The sequence below is a fragment of the Callospermophilus lateralis genome, chromosome 13 (assembly GCF_048772815.1).
Source record: "Callospermophilus lateralis isolate mCalLat2 chromosome 13, mCalLat2.hap1, whole genome shotgun sequence".
NCBI classification, from domain to species: domain Eukaryota; kingdom Metazoa; phylum Chordata; class Mammalia; order Rodentia; family Sciuridae; genus Callospermophilus; species Callospermophilus lateralis.
The window spans coordinates 23,374,352-23,395,730 of NC_135317.1; the positions used below are offsets into that span (position 1 = coordinate 23,374,352).

Genomic DNA, 21,379 nt, shown 5'->3' on the forward strand with positions numbered 1-21,379 from the left:
ACCATCCGGAGATGTTACCAGATTTCATTGCTAAAGGGAAGTTTCTATTAGAAATGAAAGAGGCAGAACCCAATGCTTTTTAAAAATTATTATTGTTATTACATGCAGAAACATTGATTTGTTCAGAACAATTTCCCAGCATAAGACAAAGCTCCACCATAACAACAGCTAAAACCCCTCTCAGAAACACCCATGGCAGCCAGCCTGAGATGCTACACCAGCTCTGTGGCCCCACCCAAGAAACCATGTGGGCAGATGGTCTGGTGGCACCACTGGCCTCACCGTGGCCAGCTCAGTCTCCTTATATTCCACACTGTGGATGGGAAGCCCAGGCCAGCCTGGAAGTATCTGATGGCCACCCTGCCCCCATTTCTGGGCATGCTGGCTTCAGAATAGGCATAGCCCACATGAGCATTTCCAAGTGCTGCTTCCTGTTTCCCTAGAAACCAAATATGTCTAATTATGCAAAATCTCCGAGTTCAACTCCCTGTCGTACATGTTCTTTTTAATTAAGATAGAGAACGTCGTCAGCCAGGCAAATGTTATCTGAATATACTACTTAATAATTCACCTCGTGGCCTAAAAACTAGAAGAACTGGTTTCTATTACTATATTACTTTCTTTTCCTGCCTTGCCCCGTGAGTCTCACTCCTACCCAGTTCACAGCCCTGGACCAGTCTTACAGGTGACAGAGGTTGCATGAGCATCTGCAAGACGAATGAGTAAATGGGTACTGGTGCTCATCAGGGGAGGCCGCTGTCTCCTGCCAGTTTTACAGCTTTAAGGAGTCAGTGAGAAAGGGTGGGTGAAGAATTCATTTGGCAACTGTAGAAACAGATGAAAAACAGTTCCTAAAGAGTCTCCTAATAGCCCTTTACACTGGGAATCACCAGCCATGAGAACGTGCATGAAGGGTCTTCCCATCACCTATTGTTTTTATGGCTCATTGACAAATCCTTAGTGTTGCAGCCCATACCTCCTGTAAAGGCTCTTCATCCTACATAAACTTCTTAAAAAGAGTTGAGACTTAACATTAAAGACAAACTTCCTAAGAAACACTGCTAGTTATGGGGAATTCAAAACTTGAGCCTTTCCCCACTATGACCCGTATGAAGCCCCTGAGAGGTGGGTACACCTGGGTGCAGGTAGGCTTTGGAAAGTGCCAACTGCTGCCCCCAAAAGAATATCTAGGTGGCAAGACGTCACCAGAGTGGTCATCACAGACCACAAGATCAGGTGCCTGGGACTTGGAGCTTCTATGGCATGCCACCCAGACACATGAAAATCCACAGCAGTGCCCCGAGTCCCCGGTCCTGCCTGGCCTCCCCTGTCTGTGCTCCTTGAGTCACTTATCCTGAGAGAGCCTTTGAGAGAAGGTGGGTAAAAAAAGGAAAATTGGACACCTGGGCCCACACAGAGGGACAGCACCAGTTCCAGAGGACCAGAACAGGGTCATATCCACAATTATGACCTGAGACAGGCTTTTCCAAGGCCTTGGAAATCTTCTCTAGGATTTGAGAGAGAAGACCAAACTGGACAGTCGAAAGGGACTCGAAGAATGTTGTTCAATCCTACAGCAATCACGGTGTTTCAGACAAGCAGGCAGAACCCTCTCCAGTCTGGGACTGGGCACAGCAAGGGCAGCAGCCCAGGACAGTGGCCAGCCCACCCCAGGCCACACTCCTGCAGCTCAGTTGTAGCAGAGATAATCGATGAGCCTGGGAGGGATGTTCAACTTGGCTATTTTCTCCAGTCCTCGAACACCGGTGGCCTTCCTTAAGCTTACCCTGCAGAGTTGTGACAAGGTCAGAGGTGTCTCTGGAAAAGGGAATGAGGAAGTATATGAGGTTAGTTTCAGCTAGGAGCCTAACGTCCTTCAACCTAAAAGACACTAGGGCAGAACTGGAAAAGCCTCCCTGTCCCCTGGAATTAGAACGTGCCTGCATGCCTCCTCAGCAGAGTTACGAGAGAGGATGGCCAAGGAAAGAAGACCAGGAAACAGAACGCAGGGCCACTGGGGTTTCATTTTGTGGTTTGGGGGCTTTGAGCAGGGGGTTTGTTTCTGTTTTTCTGAACCACTGTGAACATTCTTCACACAGATTTGTCAGCAAGAACTAATTGGTAGCTTTAGTCCCATTTGTCAAATAGCCAGACAAATGACGCACAGCTTCAGGGTTTATTCTAGAGCAAGTGCTAATGGCTGGCAGCACTGCTCCAGGCTCTAGGCCCCAGGCCCTCTTTCCCTGGTGATGCCATGGGCCACAAAAAACCTGGGAAGAACTGGTGTGCCTGCACAAAACAGCTCCTGCTGATGGAGTACTCTAATGACATCCCAGAGGCAAAGAACAGGAGCTCAGGACTAACTACTAAGCTCTAAGTGGGAGCTCAGGGAGAACTGTTAGACTAGCCTAAGGCCAAGGGTGGAGGTAAGGGTGACTGTAGGTGGGACTCACTTTCATAGTACTCAAAGCACTTGGCTGGAGCGCTGCTGCTCCAAGTGTAGTCCGAGGGCTTCTTCCCACGGTTGTCCCGGGCATAGATGTTGCCTCCAAACTGGATGAGCATCTCGATGAGGTCCACGTTCTTCACCTTGGCAGCATGGTGAAGGGCTGTCTCATGAAGTTTTGCTGCGTTCACATTGGCTCCTGGAGGTCCAGAGCAGAGAAAATGTCAAAGGAGAGAACTTGAAGCCAAGAGAAAACTAGCTGGTATGCATGGCACCACGTGCAAAGCAATCCCCACCCAGGAAGCAAAATCAAGGCAGACTCCACCGTGGCTCTTCAACGATGCTTTTCAAACTCCAAGGGTAAAATTACTTTTTTCTCCCTATGAGAAGGCAACAACAATAAATAAAAATAACTGGAAATAGAACCAAAAAGAAGAAAAAACAAGAGGCTTCCTTGTGAGTCAACTGTCAGTTCTGAAGCAGTATGCTCTCAGAGGGCCACAGATGTCTGGAATCTCAGCTGAGCCACCAAGTATTCCTGTGTCTTGAAGAAGACACAGTGCTCCCTCCTGCCGTGGATAACATCAGGCTCAAGAAAACCTGGTTGAATGAAAGAATAGATATTTCGTAAATATAAATATCCTTTTACTAAACAGGAGGAACAAAGGGAAATTTGGTAAAGGACCCAAAACTTAACTGTTAGTTAAGTTTTGTCTGCCTCATCTTTCTGGGTTTATGCAAAAAGATGCAAAGAATATATCATGCAGCATTTTTTAATGCATTAAGAAATAAAGATTAGGATAATGAATTTGTGTAGAAATATTATTTTTAGGGCAAAGCCATTATTCCTGGGACCTCAGAATTTGTTTGGAAGAAAATACCAACTTCTTTGAAGTATGCTCCTAAGTTAGAAAAGAAGTTATAAGAAAAAGGAGACAAAAGTATTTTAAAGAGACTGGGTGCAATGGCACACACCTGTAATCCCAGCAGCTCGGGGGGCTACTGCCCCCATCCAGCGCGGGCGGCTGAACTACAGTATAATTTGGAGTGACACAAAATAAAATGCAGACACGAAATACCTTTACACCAGCTTCAAAACAGCTTTCCCTGGCTGCCGGCCCCAAGCTCCCCAAAAAGAAGAACAAGAGAAGGTCACGAGAGGCTGCTGAGAGAGAAGGCAAACATGTTCCGAAGTGGGCTTTGATTTGGGAGGATGCTATTTCTTAGAAAATTCTATCCAAAAAATGCAGAAGAGGTAGGATTACAAGGGAACAGGTGAGTGTAACTCAACCCCAGCAGGTTTGCCTACACCTGGAGCCACGCCTTGCTACCTGAGCTGGGACAATGCCCAAATCACTATGAAATGCAGTCATTGGTCAGGGCCCCCTGCGTGAGGACTTGATGGTGTGTACATTCAGGGCAGCTTCCCACAGGAGGCTGAGGCAGCAGGATCACGAGTTCAACACCAGCCTCAGCAATTTAGCGAGGCTCTAAGCAACTTAGAAAAATCCTGTCTCTAAATAAAATATTTTTAAAAAGGTTGGGGATATGGCTCACTAGCTAAGCAACCATGGGTTCAATCCCTGGTACCAAATATATATATATATATATATATATTTGGGGTGTGTGTGTGTATATATAAATATAAATATAAATATATATATATATGTATGTATATATATATATATATATATATATATATATATCTCCCAGCATCAATAAGTAATCCCTCTAAGTGACAGATTCAAGCCACAATCATAAAATTATAAAATATGGCAGCAGTATGCCACCACTTAGCAATAACCTCAGAGGGTCAAGAGCACAGGAAATAATCAGGTGTACAGCTATTCCAGTTGTTACTGCTCAAAGAGTATTGAAACATTCTGCTTTCTGGTTTAAAATAATTTAAAAACATCCTAATGAAATGTAAGAATTGTGTTCATGCTGCTAAGAATATAGCAAGCACTCCAGTGGGATAGAACAAGAGATGAACACTCTTCCCATTTACCACAGTCAAAATTCACAGCCAAAATTCAGAGCTCAGGTCAGGAAAAATATCCCTCAATCAGGAAAAATATCCCTCAATCAGGAAAAAGGCTAGACTAGTGAATTTTTTCCTCCCCAGCATTGGGGATTGAACCCAGGGCCTCATGCTTTTTAGGCAAGCCCTCTACTAATAAGCTACATTCCCAGCTCCCCACCCCCACCCCACCTTTTTTTTCCACTTTATTCTGGGATACGTTCTTACTAATTGTCCAGGCTGCCCTCCAACTCATAATCCTCCTCCCTCAACCTCCCAAGCAGCTGGAATTCAGGCATGCAGCACTACACCTGGTTCAGACGATCTACATACTTAGTTTGGCAAAAATGAATTGCAAAAAGTATATTAAAAAAGCAAAAATTAAAGAAAGATTCCCCCCCTATATCCAACCACTATGTCACATTAGGGATTTTCTTCCAATGCTTGTTTATAAGAATAAATACCCTGTACAATCATAACTTAAATGTAAATTTTAATGCTAAATGCACACTATAATGTCCCCAGTATAAGGTCCACAGTATCTAAAGTGCAGATAGCTTCTCTCCTGTTATTAATTCTGTCAATATTCTTGCCAGCTGGGAAGGAAAGCAATTGTCTCTATTTAACAACAGAGAAAGAGGCACAATAGAAGCAAAACTATACTCCCAAGGTCAGAGAAGAAACTGAGGCTGGAAAGAACCTAAAAATGGCCCCTGCCTGCCATGCTATTTGCCCCAGTGACTCCATAGATGAGGCCCAGGTGAAGATTCTTCCAAAGCAGCCTTCCCAAGATATACATTGGGGTTTTATTGTTGTTGTTGTTGTTTGGTTTTTGGTTTTTTTTGCACTGGGGATTGAACCCAGGGGCACTTAACCATTGAGCCACATCCTCACCCCTTCTTGTATTTTGAGACAGTATCTCACTAAGTTGCTTAGGGCTTTACTAAGTTGCTGATGCTGCCCTCAAACTTGTGATCATCCTGCCTCAGCCTCCCAATTCACTGGGATTACAGCTGGGCGCCACCATACCCAGCACAATGGGATCTTTCTAAAACGTGCACCTGGCATCATGTGATTGGGTGTTAGAGGAAGAAAGATGAATATATGAGGAAGTAAGCTGGAAGCCTCAGTGGCAGTTAGAAACACCAGCACTGATGTGCACACAGCGATGTAGAATGGGTCTTGAAAACAGAGTGCTGGATGGAAAAAGAGACATATATAGCCCCATAGCATTTATGTCCATCAAAGATAAGTACTGCAACTGATAATGTGTATCCTACAAAAACACAAAGAGCAAAAACATATATGGATACTCATGGAGGGGCAGGGACCGAGGAAAGAAAGGAGAGAGGCAGAGAGGAAGGGAAGGAGAGGTTCGGAACAAAGTGGCTCTATGCGGCGCAATGATGATAGCATGCCTTGAACTAAGTAGTATGAGACAGAGACAGAGAACAGGGATGCCGGCAAAACAACTGGTTTCATGTGGGCAACTCTCAGCGTCATGCTTCAGAGAAAGGGGTCATTAGCAAAGTTCTGACTTCAAAGCGAAATAGGATCAAAGTGGATTCAAAGTAAGAAACACAGCCAGCAAAGTGAAGGGACTAAACTTTGCATAATTAGCAAAATGAAGGGACCAACACACCCTAGCATGCCATGATCCAGCACAATTCTGGAACATAAGCACAAATAGCTCAACGCATGCTTTCTGAAACGATAAACACAGGGAAAAAATAATGATGAGGACTGGCTGAGAAGGTAGAAACGAACAGTCCTCCTTTAGCAATTTCCAAATGCTTCCAGCAGAGTTAAATATTTATTGGCAGTGCTTAGATAAAAAAATGACATCACCAAAATAACTGGACTTTCACCCTCACCACTCCTCCTCCTTTGCATATAGAATCTAGTTGGTTGCACAGCTTAGTGGAGAACAAAAAGTGTATCTGTCTCGGTATCCACCCGGTATCCACCCAGTGCGACATGGCAGCTCCACAGCTCAGCTTGCTCAGGGTGACGCTGAAATCACCATGGAAGTGCTGCATGTTCATCTAGAGGCTTGGAACATGGCTTCCTTAGATGTTTCAGAGAAAACCAACCCAGTTCAGAATCATACTTTAAGACAATGCAATTTTAAGTATGTAGCGGTATGCTACTGCTTCTTTCTACTTTTCTGTGAGTTTAAAATGTTCCACAATGAAAAACTAGTTTTTGAGGAAAAAAAAAAAAATGATCCATTTGATCCAAGAAAAGCTGTTAAAGAAGATCAGAATGGCCACAGGGGATCACACACAGAGTTGACTGTGTGAGCATCATCAAGCATTGAGCTAGCACTGAACACCGCAGAGGCTTACCCAAACCCTAGTCATCTGCAATTTCCCAGGAATGTGGAAACTCCCTTTAAAAACTACAGGGTAAGGGCCGGGGATGTAGCTCAGTTGGTAAAGTGCTTGCCCCCCATGCACAAGGCCCTGGGTTCCCCAGCATCACACACACACAAAAAAAAAAACAAAAACTGGGTAACCTTTTTTAAGGCTATAATGGACATTATGGTTGTCCCCTCTTCCTTTCCAACTCTCCTCCACTGTGGCCACTTGGCAACGTGCAGTGCGGGTACTGGGGTGGAATGAGAGGACCCACTTAACCTCAGCTGCAGGTGTGAGCGCTCACTGGTTTTATCATCTACCCCTACCACAGTAATTAGTTCAAGTGATCAATTAGATTTTGGACAAGTTGGGGACAAAGCCAATTAGATTTTGGACAAGTTGGGGACAAAGGGATCAGTTTGGGTTTGGACACAGGATCCAGTTTGGGCCAATGGAAAACTAGGGGAGGATGCTAGAGACATCTGGAAAGGAAACTTCTCAGTCTTCTAACAAAGCTACCAGAGCTTTAAGAAGTATAGTGTTTAGATTTTAAGCCTGAATCTACTATAGCCACCTGACCACTACCCCAGGCTATAGCTAACACGTAGGGAAACAGAATTGCAAAACTCAAAGAAATGGAGGTCTTAGTGACAATGTTGAACCATCAAGTCAAAGTGACCCTAGACCTGTTCTGATTCTCATCTTTTAAGTCCCCGAACCAAGAAGTACACTTTATCGTTTATCCAGTTGTTCCTTATTTTCTGATTACAGCTAGCCTTCCCTATCCATAGGTTCTACATTCATGGATTCAACCAACCAAGAATCAAAAATATTCAGAAAAAAATGATTGTATCTGTACTGAACATGTACAGACTTTTCCCCACCTTTTAAAAAGAGTGAGCCTTTTCAGACACGTTGGCAATGGTTTGGATTGCAAATGCTCCATTCTCCTAAGACTGCAGACTCCACGTCCCATTATTCCCCTGTCTCTTTTGGATTCAGACAACAATGCCATCAGGCAGCGACTGTGCATGATTGCCTGTGTCCTCTAAAGATAGTGTTTTGCATTTGTTGAGCACCAACCACACAACAAGCACTGTGGAGACATGATTAAGACTCCTCCCATTAACCCTACAAAATAGGTTTTGTTTTTCTAGTTTTATAGAAACTGAGGTCAAGTTCTCCCTGGCAAATATAAGAGCCAGCTTCAAACACTGATCTGCTGCCCAGCTTTTGCCAGACACAGCACGGGTAAGCCATTCATGCAGGTAAATACTAGCTCAGGTAAGTCACCCACGTAGATAATACCAGCTCAGGTGATTAACTACGTACATACCTGCATTGAGAAGCACTTTGACACAGTCCAGGTGCTCCCGTGCACAGGCAACGTGCAGAGGGGTCCCAAAATGGCAATCGTGCGCTTCCAGATTGGCCCCGACGTCAATAAGAAGCCTCACACATTCAGAACTCCCTTGTAATAAATGGAAAAGAATGGAAACATCCATGAGTATGTACTTTGGAAATAATAAGCATGGCAAACATCAACTGGAACAGATGGCCCTGTGGCTGTGGGCATCCTAGTCCTGCCTCCTGGCTGAACTCACTCAGCCTTTGCCTGTTGAGAGCCACAGTTTAGTCGGAATGATGCCTGGAATTTGGCGACAGGGAATGGTTGAAAGGTGACCCTGCTCCAGGGCGGCTCCGGGATTAGGATGGATCCTGCTGGGAATAGGGCGACTCTGGGATTAGGGTGGATCCTGCTGCCTCAGGCACCTCTATTTTGGAGTTCCCATTGAGAATTGGAGCCCGGTGGAGGGAGTGTGTTCCTGAGAAGTGTGTGTAGAGTGCCGGTGAGAGTTCAGGAATAAAGAGTTACTGTTTGAATCTACAAGGCTTTGTGGCAGCTCGGTTATTTGTGCCCAGCCAGACTGGGCATTTGCCACTATGTAGGTAGCCCTGCTTCTTTCTGGCTCCTCTTTCTGTCTCCGATGCAGGTTTGGATCAAGATTCAGGGCCCTCTGCTATCCTCTCTTGGCACATCTGCCCCAGACTGCATCTTCACTTTTCATATAATTACCTCTCCACTGTTGGTAGCTACCCAGTTTCCACCTCCAGCCCTGAAACCCAACTCCACAAACTTGAGCCATATTTGACTCCATGCACTCTCTGAACCACCAAGTCCTATTGATTCTTCCCCAAAACCTTTTAAATAAATCCATCCCTTGCCACATTCCTACTCTAGGTTGTAAACGCTTTGCACTGGATCAGCTTTGCACTGGATCATTTCGATGTCCCCTAATTCATCAACTCACCACTCATGCATGCCTCATGCAGCGGGGACGCTGTGTACAATGGGGGATTGACCTTCGCCCCATAGGACAGCAAGAGCTTCACACACTCAATGCTTCCAGAGGCACAGGCATCGCAGAGAGGGGTGCTGCCATCGATGTTTCGAGCATCCACCTCAGGAGGAATTAGAAACAAGTGTCAGAGGGCACAGCAAACACTTGCAACTTCTTTCTCATCTTGATGTGCACTCACCTTTGCAAAGACATGTCTTAGAAGCTGGTTTGCAATTATGTACCAAGGCATCAGCCAGACAAAGAAGTCCAAAGAGAAAGAGATGCTATTGGGGGAGGGAGTGCCCATCAGCATCCCAAGTACCCGAAGTCCTCCCACTGGAGGTTCTTTTCTCCTGGGGCAGGAGAGACCTCTGCCTCACCGCTATCTCAAATAACTAATAAGCACAAAGCAGGAAAGTAGAGGGTGAGGTTGCCAGCTGGGGGAGGCAGGATATAAAAATGGGTTTTAACTGAAACCTTCACTAAAAGGAGGCTCAAGACTGCTTAACGCATTCCTCTAGGGTGAAAATCATGGGCCAGCAAAAGGCAACTCCCTAAATTGGCAAATTCTAGTTATAATTTGTCCAAATTCAGCTTCTATGTGGGAATATGCTGAAACTCGCCCCATTGCAAGCTTCTGGAAAAAGTAGATGGTACACTGCCTTCACCTCTTCCCCACCCTGGCACTCTGAGACCAGAGCCCCGCATTCCTTATAAGTCACTCAGTGGGGGAGGGGAAGAGGGCCTGCCAGCTCCCCAGAGCCAGCGGCTAAACAGCCAGGATTTCTGCCAACTGGAAACCGCTGGCGCCTTCAAAGCCATGAGGTGAGTACTTACACTAGGGAAGGCACCAAATCAGAATTTTGGTTTTGTTTCTTTTTTTCCTTCCCTCTACCTCTAGAGAGCCAGCCTCTCTAATCCAGAACCCTGCTCTGAACCCAGGCCCCACCCCTCTCCCAGAGCAGAGCACCCCCACCAACAAATTTTGCTAAAACCTCTCAGAGCATAATCACTTCCTGGCACTCTGTCCTCAGTGCGCAGCACACTCGCTGTGCCTTCCTCCTCCCGAACTTCCAAGCACACCCTGTCCGGTCTTCCCGCCTTTCCTTCCCAGCCTCCCTCAAGATGTCCTGTGTATCCCCGCTTTCCCATCACAGAAGGCAAATCCCAAGTCATGACTTTCCCTCCCTCCAGAGGTCTCCCTAGTCGGTTGCATCCATTCCCGCGGCTGCAGCCCGGGGCTACTCACCTGGGCTCCAGCTGCCAGCAGTAGCTGCACGCACTGCGCCTGGCCCTGCAGACTGGCCGCGTGCAGGGGCGTGATGGAGTCCACCGTGACCTGGTTAACGCAGGCGCCGCTTTCGATCAGCTGCTGCAGCTGCAGGCTTTCGCCCCGCTGGGCGGCCTCGTGCACTGGGGTACGCTCCACCCAGAAACCTGGAAAGGAAATGAAGCTAGCGCTAAGACCCAGACACTAAACACACAAAGGACTCGGGGGCCCCCGAGATCCCAGGCAGGATACCTGATCACATAATTGGTCTCCCCGCACTCCTGTTAAAATTCTTGAGCGATCCCCTCTGGAGGGTGGAGTCCAAACTCCTTGGCAGGGCATATAAGGAAGTCTGTGGACCTCGCCCATCCTTGTGCTTGTGATCCCATCTCCCAGATCCCATCTTCCTGGGGTACAGCCCAGGTAGCATGCATAGCTCCTGCCTTACGTCCATTCAGCAGCACACCAAGATGGAATTAGCACCCTCTGCTACCACATTAGCACCCTCTGCTACCACATTCAAAGACAAATAAGATGCAGCAATGGGTAGTGCACAGTCAGGAGCAAAGAAAATGTAGAAACAATCCAAATCATGATCACCATGATAGTGGAAGAACCTTTCAAGTAAGGAGAACTCAGAAATAGACTCTCCCAAGTTCCCAGGGACAGGCAGGGGAAGCATCACAGAGGAGGGGAAGCTGTGGTTATCCAGATCAAGTTTTGTTTATCCATCTCCGTGTTCCTAGCACCTGGCATGGCCTCTGTCTCAAAGAAGACGTCCATGTCCAAAGGCTTGGTGAATGACTGCATGAGCAGAATGAATGAATGAATGAATCTAACTAAATTACTAAAATGAATTATTAAGTAGACATTTTAAATGAAATTTTAGCTTTTTAAAGAAAATCTAAATTTTATTTCTTTAGAGGAAATGCAACCATTGGTAACTAACTTTCTAGCAAATAATCTTCAGCTGCAGGGGTCTTAGTGGCAACAATTGAAAACAGAGATAAGAAGCAGCAGGTATGATAAGAAAATAAAAAGGAAAGGAAAAACAGAGAGAAAAGGGAAAAAAAAGAAATTTCTCTCTATTAAAGGGCATAGTCAACAAAGTGAAAAGGCAACCCATGAAATGGATAAAATATCTGCAAATCACATATCTGATAAGGGGTTAAAACCCAGAATATATAAAGAACTTCTACAATTGAACAACCAAAAAGCAAATAATCCATCTGAAAAATGGGCAAAGGATTTGAAGAGATATTTATCCAAAGAAGACATAAAAATGTCCAACAAGCATATGAAAATAATCATTAAAGAAATGCAAATCAAAAACCACAATGAGGGGGCTGGGGATGTGGCTCAAGCGGTAGCGTGCTCTCGCCTGGCATGCATGCGGCCCAGGTTCCATCCTCAGCACCACACACAAACAAAGATGTTGTGTCCGCCAAAAACCAAAAAATAAATATTAAAATAAATATTAAAATTCTCTCCCTCTCTCTCTCTCTCAAAAAAAAATTAAATTAAAAATTAAAAAAACACAATGAAATATGTTCTCATACCCATTAGGATGAATATATCAAAAACAAAAATCAAAAATCAAAGCTAAGAAAAAAAAAGAAATTTTTGGTAAGGATGTAGAGAAACTGGAACCCCAGTGTGCCATTGATGGGAATGCAAAAATGATATAACCTCTGTGAAAAATGGTTGACAATTCTCCAAAAAGTTAAACACAGAATACCATGAGGTCCAGCAATTACACTTCCTGGTATATACTCAAAAGAACCGAAAGCAGAGACCTGAGATATTGGCACATCCATGTTTATATCACCATCATTCACAGTAGTTAAAATATAGATATAACCTCAGTGTCCATCAAAAGATGAATGGACAAGCAAAATGTGGCGTGTACATACAATGGAATATTATTCCGCTTCACAAAGGAAATTCTGACACATGCTACAACATGGATAAACCTTGAAGGCATTCAGTGAAAAAAACAGTCATAAAAAGACAGATGCTGTATGTTTTCACTTGCACAAGGTCTCTAAAGTCAAAATTAAAGAGTCAGAAAATAGAATGATGGAAGATTAGTGTTTAAAGGGTCATCGAGTCAGTTTTATAAGATGAAAAGAGTTCTGAGCGGGGGATGGTGACGATTGTACAATATCCATCCGTCTGTGTTTATGGCACAGAATTGTATACTTAAAAATGGCTATAATAGTAAATTTTATGTCTTATATTCTTTACTAGTATTAATTTAAAAAAAATTAAGAGTAGCAAAAAGATGAAGGAGTACCTGGGGCATAGTGAGGGTAGTCGCCTACTGATGGCTCTCTGCAGGAGACAGCTCTACAATGGAAGTAGGAGGGGGTGCTTGCTACCTGGGGTGACACCCCCAGGCCACTGGATGGCCCTTCTAGGGCTGCAATGCAAGGGGGAGGGAGCAACTCCCTTCATGAAGACCAGCAGCCAGTAATGCAGAGATGACATCCCAGGGACAGCCCTGGGACAAGGTAACCTTAAATCTATCCCTGAAGAGTAAGCACAAGAAATGTGGTTAACTAGCAGACTGACTGGCCAGGCCTGACCACAGCCTGGAGTCTGGACCCTGGTGTGACCGGATGTTCCCTCCTCCCGGCACTATCTCCCTCAGGGAGTGACATCTTGGAAACCTGAGACCCTTCACTGTTCAGGCAAGTTCTCTCTAGGGCTAGATTCCTCCCCTAAATCCCTCTCAGTCACAGGCTCCCTCTCAACCCTCTCCATCTAACACAGCTAAATCACAAGTTGGTCATGTGAGCCCTGCTCACAATCCTCCAGTGGCTCCTTTCTCCAGCGTAGGACCTGCTTGCTGCTGTGACACAATCCTGGCAGTTTCCCTCCCCACCCTACTCTTCTCCAACTGAGACAGAAATTTGGGGATAAAGGAAGATACTGAGTCTCAACTGAAGTGCCCATTGAAATGCAGGAAACACCTAGGAACCATTGAGATGCAGAAAGCACCCAGCAACAATGGCAACCCCCCAGCACTTGCCCATCGCCTGTGCCCCACCTTGCCCTCCAACAAGAGGGCGGTGCACAAGTACAGGAAAAACTGGCTAAGAATTGTGTCACTCCACCTTGGCTTCACCTCTAGTCGAGACCCCAGCAACTGTCCCACTCTAAATATTGAGACCCCCACACCAACTTTCTACCTCAAATGTGTATTTCTTGCTTTACCCCAAAGGTGTTTCTCTTGAGATAGCCCCCCTTCCCCCTTGAATACTCCATCTACTTGCCTAAATAAACATCAATCTGTGCCTTTGACTGGCATGTGCTGAAATTCTTTGCCATCAAAGAACTCCGCTTGTCCAGAGCCACATTCCCCCTTCACTCCCGGAATTCCGCTTTCTTCTTAGGAAGCTTGTCCTCTCTGGTGACACAATGTCTCTGAACTCCTTCAGGTTCAGAGTGTCAAACAGTCTCAGGCCTCTGTGTGTGCTGTTCTTCCGCTGCCTGGATTGCCCTCCCTCAGTCCCCCAGGCCCCAGGTCCATCTTCTTTCCAGTCAAGTGACTAAATTCCTTCTCTAGCACTAAGGCCCAGAGGAATGTCTGCACTTTCAAGAAGCCTCGGAGCAGCAGCGTGTGGCTCACCCACCCCTGACCTTCATCTCTGAACAAATAGCTAACTCGCATCCTTCCCTTCCTGACCTAAGGCAGTCCTTGGGCACCTTGGAGACAGGACCATGGCAGATTGGTGTCCAGCTCCAGCATAGACCTGACACACAAGAATCTGAATGAATAAATATTCCCCAGAAGCATCTTTTACTTTCTGAGCTGAGCTTTTTATCCCTGCAGCTAGTTCTATCCCTGCTCAGCCAAACCACAAACAACTTCCAGCCCCTTACAAGTCTACCCACTACCAAACAGGGTTGTACTTTCAGACTCTGGCCAGCCAGCCATACTAAGGAACTGGAGTGTCAATTAAAGAAGAGTTTGTGTTGTAACAGGAGAGAGGCTGTAGCCAGGGCAGCCTGTGATCCAGCGCAGACTGCTGGATTCCAGCTTATTCCTGCCTCTCTCCTCCATTTCAGTTCAGAATCACAGTGATGCTTACATTGTTCCTCATTCTCACCTGTTGCTTGTAGCCCCACCCCCACCCCCACCCCCAAAGAATGGTTAAGCAAAAACCTTTGCCTTGAACCTAGAAAGTTCCACGAATGTCGTCTACATATCTACTGCCAGATAACTGCTTAAATCCTCACACCTTAGAGTCAGGCCCAGGACCAAGCCTGACCCTCCAGATTGAAAAGCCCTAGCTGAGGACATCAGGCTGCTCAGTCTGCCCTTGGGGATCTGATGGGTACAGTGACCAGCCCCAGGAATCACCCACTGGTGAGTTCAGATCAGTCTCTGTCACTAACAACTGGCCCTGTGACCTTGGGCAACCTATTCTTCTCTGAAAGCCTCTGTCTCGTCCCTTATAAAATGGAAATATTAATACCCAGCTCACAGGGTGGCCGAGACTGAATGGACTAACACCTGGACATTATTTTATACAGTGCCTAGCCAACTGAAAACACTCAACAAGTGACAGGTGCTGCGATTATTGAGGAACCCTTATTATCATTATTGCTATTCCTGAGTCCTGCTTGGAGCTTGTGTGCCAGCTCTCTGTCTTTGTTCCATAACAAGCCCCATCTTGTACTGAGTCCCAGTAACTCAATCCTTGTTGGAGTCCCCAGCGGGCAACTGACTGAGTCCCTGACCAGTTTACCTGCTCAGTTCCCACCTGCTCAGTTTCCGGGTCCCCTGAGGTTTTGCTGGGGCCAGCTCCCCAAATCCCACTGCTAAATAACTAGGAATTCTGCTGACTAGACAGCCAGGGTATGAGTATTTATACCAGGAAAAAGAGCAAATCAGAGTTTTATTTCTGCTTCTTTTTCTTCGCCCATCCACACAGAGAGCCAGTTTGCCGGCACCTTGTTTAGTCATTCTGGAGCACAGAGTCCTACTCTTTGAGCCCAATCAGATTACTCAACCCAGGCCAGGTCTACCCTTCCAGAAAGAGCCCTACAAGCAAATTCTCCAGAGATCATCTTCCATACTGTTCTGTCTGTGCCCACTCTGGTGGATGTAACTTGACCATGACCATGACCCAAGTCACTCTTCTCCCAGCTCAGCCTCTCCATGATCAAGAGACCCAAGGACACCTTCAACAGAAAGCTGATGCAGCACTATGGTTTTGAATTGTTTTCAAATATCCAAGATGCACTGTTAAATGTTGTACAGGCTGGGAATCTTGTTCAAAATAAGTCACTAAAGGAAATCTGGGGTCCCGGCAAAAGAAGAGTCATTTCAGAATTGAACACAATAAGAAGGTTCTAGAATAAGCCTCTCCCCCAAAACATTCTTGAAATAAAGAGGGCTCTCCCACATGCCCCATCAATAAATGTAGTTAGATGTAGTTAGATGGGAGTGGCCCCCCCAAATGTTGGGAAACCACCACAGAAGCACCATGATTGAGCACCAGAAGCTGCAGGGGATGGCTTTCTGAAGGGTCTCAGTTGGCTCATCTTTAGCTCTCAGAGAGAAGTCTTCTGATATGCTGCAGACATCTAAGTGCTGCAGTGCTGCAGATATCTAAGATTTGTGCACATAACGACAACTGTTAGGGGTTGGGGATGTAGCTCAGTTGGTAGAGTGTTTGTCTAGCATGTATAGGCCCTGGGTTCAATCCTCAGCACCACCAAAAACTGTTATAGCTGAGAGGACCTCTGACATCTTTTAGGACTGATACTCCCAGGAAAGGACTGCAAGCACACCATCCTTTCATTGCCACATGCTCCCCAAACTGCAGTACAATAACCATAAAGGAATACAAGTGCAGGTAGGGAGACCAGCCTCTCTGTCCTCATGGATTTAGCTCTGGGCACTTATGGGTTTATCCTCTCTCCCCAGAGCTCAAGGATGACAATACCTACACGGCTGAATCATTGTAGTAACTAAAGACAATATGTGTGCTGAGAAGTAGGTGCTTAATAGTGTTGATCGTCATCACCAAACTTTAATCATGCAGTCTGCATTTAAACTTTAACAGACCAGAAATTAGTAGGCACCTTGATTTCCAAGGGGGGATTGAACCTAGGGTGCTAAACCACTGGGTTACATCCCCAGTCTTTTTTATTTTCTATTTTGAGACAAGATCTTGCTAAGTTGCCCAGGCTGGACTTGAACTTGTGAACTTCCTGCCTCAACCTCCTGAGTAACTGGGATTACAAGTATGCACCCAGCTGTCTTTTGTTGCTTTTAAAGATATTTTCAACAGTGTCTTTTAAAGTGTTTTAATTATGATTCCTAAAATATTCTTTGTCAGTAGACTTAAGATCAAATGACCTACAGTATGGTTTCAAGATGTGTTTGATGAGGTTGAAAATATTAAATATTTTTCCCTTCTTGTAGAAAACAGTCAAAACTGAATAAGAGTGGGAAAAAGAAAGTGAAACACAGTAAGTGAAAGTGAAAGACAAAGAGAAAGGAAGTAAAAATAGCTTGCCTAATGAATAAAAGCCAGGAGGAAGGAAAGAAGTTCTCTGCTTAATGAAAAAGGAGCCTTCTACTACAAAGACCTTGAGGAAAACACACCTTATTAGACATGTTCATCTCCAAACCTCCCTCCCCTCTCCTCCTCACTCACCCATCCAGCAGCCTGCTACCTCCACTTCCCTTGCCTTTGGCCACCCCAAGACACTTATGACCAAATTCAGGAGAGGTTCCCTGTCCCCTGGTTCCCAAGGCCTAGCAAGGCACAATGAGCCTGGGCTTTTCCTCAGAAAGACCTGAGCTCTGGTCCTAAAGGGAAGCTATTCATTTTAAATCCACTAAGCCTCAGTTTTCTTCTGACTGGGGATATAGTTTCACAGAACCATTTTATGAAGAAAATAAGATAATGGTTTACATTATTTTGCCCATGAGAGTGCTCAGTGTTTGTAACGTACTATTATTTCCTTTGATACCTTTGTTGGCCCTAAATAAGTTTTTCTGGTTGTTTGTTAACAAGTTTTCTTTGAATTCCTATTTTAGAATAAACTTCCTGCTCAGGAGTGGGGTTGTCGCTCAGTGGATGAGCCCTTGCCTCCCACATGTGAGGCACTGGGTTTGATCCTCAGCACCACACAAAAATAAAGATATTGTGTCCATGTATAACTAAAAAATACTAAAAAAAAAAAAAAAAAAAAAAAAAAAGAATAAACTTCCTGCTCAAAGTGTCTCTCTCCTCCTTAGAAAATGCCCTGGATTTCCGCCTTATTGAATTCTTTCTTCTCCCTGCCCCCCACCCCCAGAAGTAAAGAATGTTAGAATTAGATCCCCCAATATCTCATTCCATTGAGGGTAAAAGAGAAGGCATAAATTCACATAAGCAAAGAAAAATCAAAGCAAGTTGGAAGACAAAAGCTGTGGGTTGAATTTGAGAAAATTTGGGGAACTGGACAGCAGACACGTGTCAATACCTAAATTCTTTGTGCTTATTGAAAGGCCATAGTGTAAGACTGTAATCAATACCTCTATGAGATGTTATATTAAAAATATATACCCCCCCCCAAAAAAAATTTGCAACAACCAGGCACTGTGGCACAGGCCTATAATCCCAGCAATTTAGGAGGCTGAGGCAGGAGAATCACAAGTTCAAGGCCTGCCTCAGGAACTTAGGGAGATCCTGTCTGAATATTAATAAAAAGGACTTGGTATGTGACTCAGTGGTAAATCACCCCTGGATTCAATCCTAACAAACAAAAATAAAGTAAATAAAATTATATAACAATAAATTATTATGTATAATGCACCCATAAAAATTTTTTTAAAAGTGAAAAATCTAAATGTTTGGTTAGAGTACACCACAGATCAGAGAATTTTAGGTCACAATGCTAAAGTGGGTTAAAGCTCCTATGGTGCCCTCCACCTCCACTGGGACAGCAATATTGTTTTGTATCCAACACATTCAACTTACTCCTTAGGGTTGGTCATTAAAAAGTCAGCAAAACATGTTTTTAGAGAAATATACTGAATTAAAATATGACAATGTCAAAAACAGCCATGAGCCTGGGGGTTAGAAATCAGTTAACTAAGAACATACCTTTCTTCTATTGATAAATCCTTTAACTATGCAGAAAACATGCTTGAAGTGCCACCATACTATTTTGAATCCTCTACCATAACAAAATAAAATGTGTATTTAAATAGGCTTTGCAAGGAAGGAGAGGAGAAAAGGAGGAGTACTGGAAACTGAATTATAGCAAATTATATTCCATGCTTTTATAATTTTGTCTAAATGAATTCAAATGTTATGTATAACTAAAAAGAACCATGGCATAAAAATAAACAAATAAATAAGCTTCAGTGGTTAGCTGTTCATTGCATATTCAATTGAACCAATCAAACACAGATCACGCTGTCAGGGTCAAAGTCTTAAACCTGCCTGCAATGAAATGCCAAGTAAAAACAGAAGTTTTATTAAATGCCTTGACCATTTTGAAGGGAGTTGTTTGGCAAAATCAAATAATATCTGTGCCTTGCTATCTCTGCAATTTCTTTTTCAAATAAATTTACCCTTATGACTTTCAGCTTTCATTTGCATTAGTTTTTACAGCGTAAAAGTATTTTGAGGCATTTTAAGGGTTTTTTTGTTTGTTTGTTTTTGTCTTTTCTTTTCAGGCTTCAAAGTACTTTCTGCGTTCATTTCATTAAAAAAAAAAAAAAAAAAAAAAAAAGGTTTCCTTCCCCTTAACAATGTCCCTTTGCGTCTCATCCATTTGAGTCTTGAGGGACCCAAATGACAGCCTGTAGAACTGATACTCGCTTTATCACCGCGTGTGCTACAGGGCCCCTCATTCTGGAGTCAATTCCCTGCCACAGCCGGCCGCGTCCATAGGATGCTTGTGACACTGCACCACGGTCTCACAGGCGGCTGGGGGGCGTTGAGGCTCATACCAGGGCCACCAACCAAGAGACCCGAAGACACGTACCAAGTTCTTCCCCTCAAGTGTACAACGACACCCCACCACCACCACCACACACCCCGCACCTTCCCCAAGGTGCGCAGGGCTCCGGTGGGTTTGGGGTTCTGAAACCAAACCTCACACTTGGTGCGTCACACGATGACCAGCCCTGCAGTGCGCTACTGGTGTGAAGGTGCCGGACACAGAGCCGCGTCTGAGATGCTCGAGATCACCAGGACTCTGTTCTATCCGCGGCCCACCCACCAAACGCCCGACCACCAACTCCGAACAGAGCATGTCACCCAACTCCGGAACGAATGCCATCAGATGCGCCTCTTGGGTCCCCTCTAACAGCTGCTCCCACGGTCCCCGCTCTTTCGCCTGCTGGCGATTTCCTCCCCGCGCCCGCGTCCTCCGAGCCACCCTGCTCATACCCACGTCGCCCAGGAAGCAGCTGTCAGCAGCCCGCGGCTCCATGCGGCTCTCTGGCTGGGTGCCGGCACCTCGCGGCCCCGCGACTGCGGGCGCTGGGACCTGATCGGGGACCTGCCGGGCTGCGCCGGGCCACTGGGCGGAGCCAGCCTCGGAGCCGGGCAGTCAGCTGCCGGAGGTGGCAGCGCGCCGGGAATTGTAGTTCCTGCTGTGTTGACGCGATTCCCCGGACGGTGGCCACCGCTTGGTGCCAACCTTGAGTCCCCCTTCGCTAAGTGCCCCCGCGCTTTGCCAAACAACTGAGAAGGTGTATACTTGCATGTGGGAAACATATCAGTGTGCAAAACACGCGTTCCCGTGTAAACGTTTGCCTGTGTTGAAATGTGTCCATGTGCAAACCGTGTGAGTGTACACGTGCAAAGCATGATCTGCGTGTTTACTTGCAAAACACGAATGTTTGCGAAACATGCTTGTCGCGCAAAACGAGTGTCCATGTGAAAAATGTGTCCAGCTGCCAAAACTCACTCCGAGGCTTTGCACTGATCGCGTTCGGTTCATTTTCACGAAACTCTTCCCTTCAGAACTCTTCCCTAGCGCTTATTTCTTTCTTTTGTGTTAGCGCAAAAAGACTGGGAGGATCGCAGACTTCACAAAGCAGCTCAGCGCTTTATTCAGGAACAAAGTTTCACACAGGAGAAGGGGACGCAGGGACGAAATGACGCCATGGTGGGACCCACTTTCCTGGTGGAAAAGGAGCCCCCGAACAAAGAAAGGGCCTGGGCTTAGATAGGTTATTCTCAGAGGTGGTCTAGTGAGCATATCAATTTTCTTTGGGCACCCAAGAATTTGGAGTTAGTTCTATCTATGAGTGAAGGAGTCAGTGCTTAGGAATTTAGGGTTTGTTTAACCGGGGGAAATGGGAGGGACTCAGTAGTCAGTTTCTGGAATTTATTGTACTGGACCTGATGGAGGCCCTGAGGTCAGTGATTGGTATCTGGAAAGAATTTGTTCACAGGAGGGTAATGCTTCAGCCTCTTCCCAGAGACTGTCTTTCCAGGTTTGATGGACACCTCTTCATCAGGGTTTGTCTTATCACCAGAGAAAAAAATGTATTGGGAAAGGATTAATGCTCTCAATGTATGGCTTTCCTTCTCACTCCCCTTTCCCTGGGTCTCACTACTTTGGGGTTTGTCATTTTCCATATCTAATATTTTATATTTTGAGATTTCAAATCATTCAAGTCTTTTTTTTTTTTTTTTTTTGTACCAGGGATTGAACTCAGGGACACCCAACCCCTGAGACACATCCTCACCCATTTTTTAGTTTTTATTTTGAGACAGGGACAGGGTCTCATTAAATTACTCAGGACCTCACTAACTTACTGGAGCTGACTTTGAACTCGTGATCATCCTGCTTCAGGCTCTCCAGCCACTTGGATTACAGGCATATATGCCACTGCCCCTGGTTTCAAGTGCATTTTTAAAAGCAAGTTTTCCCTTAGGAACAGGTTTGAATCCAGTATTCCCCTAAGAG

General features: G+C 45.3%; 1 protein-coding gene across 1 annotated transcript; it reads right to left on the minus strand.

Moving 5' to 3' along the window:
* Window positions 1–73: 73 nt before the first annotated feature.
* Asb13 (ankyrin repeat and SOCS box containing 13) lies at window positions 74–19,960 on the minus strand. The gene is made up of 6 exons (XM_076831374.1): window positions 19,849–19,960; window positions 10,418–10,605; window positions 9,139–9,289; window positions 8,163–8,297; window positions 2,454–2,645; window positions 74–1,818 (listed from the first exon to the last, which is right to left on the minus strand). The coding sequence occupies exons 1-6, from the start codon at window positions 19,889–19,891 to the stop codon at window positions 1,691–1,693; spliced, it is 837 nt and encodes a 278-aa protein (XP_076687489.1). The 5' UTR covers window positions 19,892–19,960; the 3' UTR covers window positions 74–1,690.
* Between the last annotated feature and the right edge of the window lie 1,419 nt (window positions 19,961–21,379).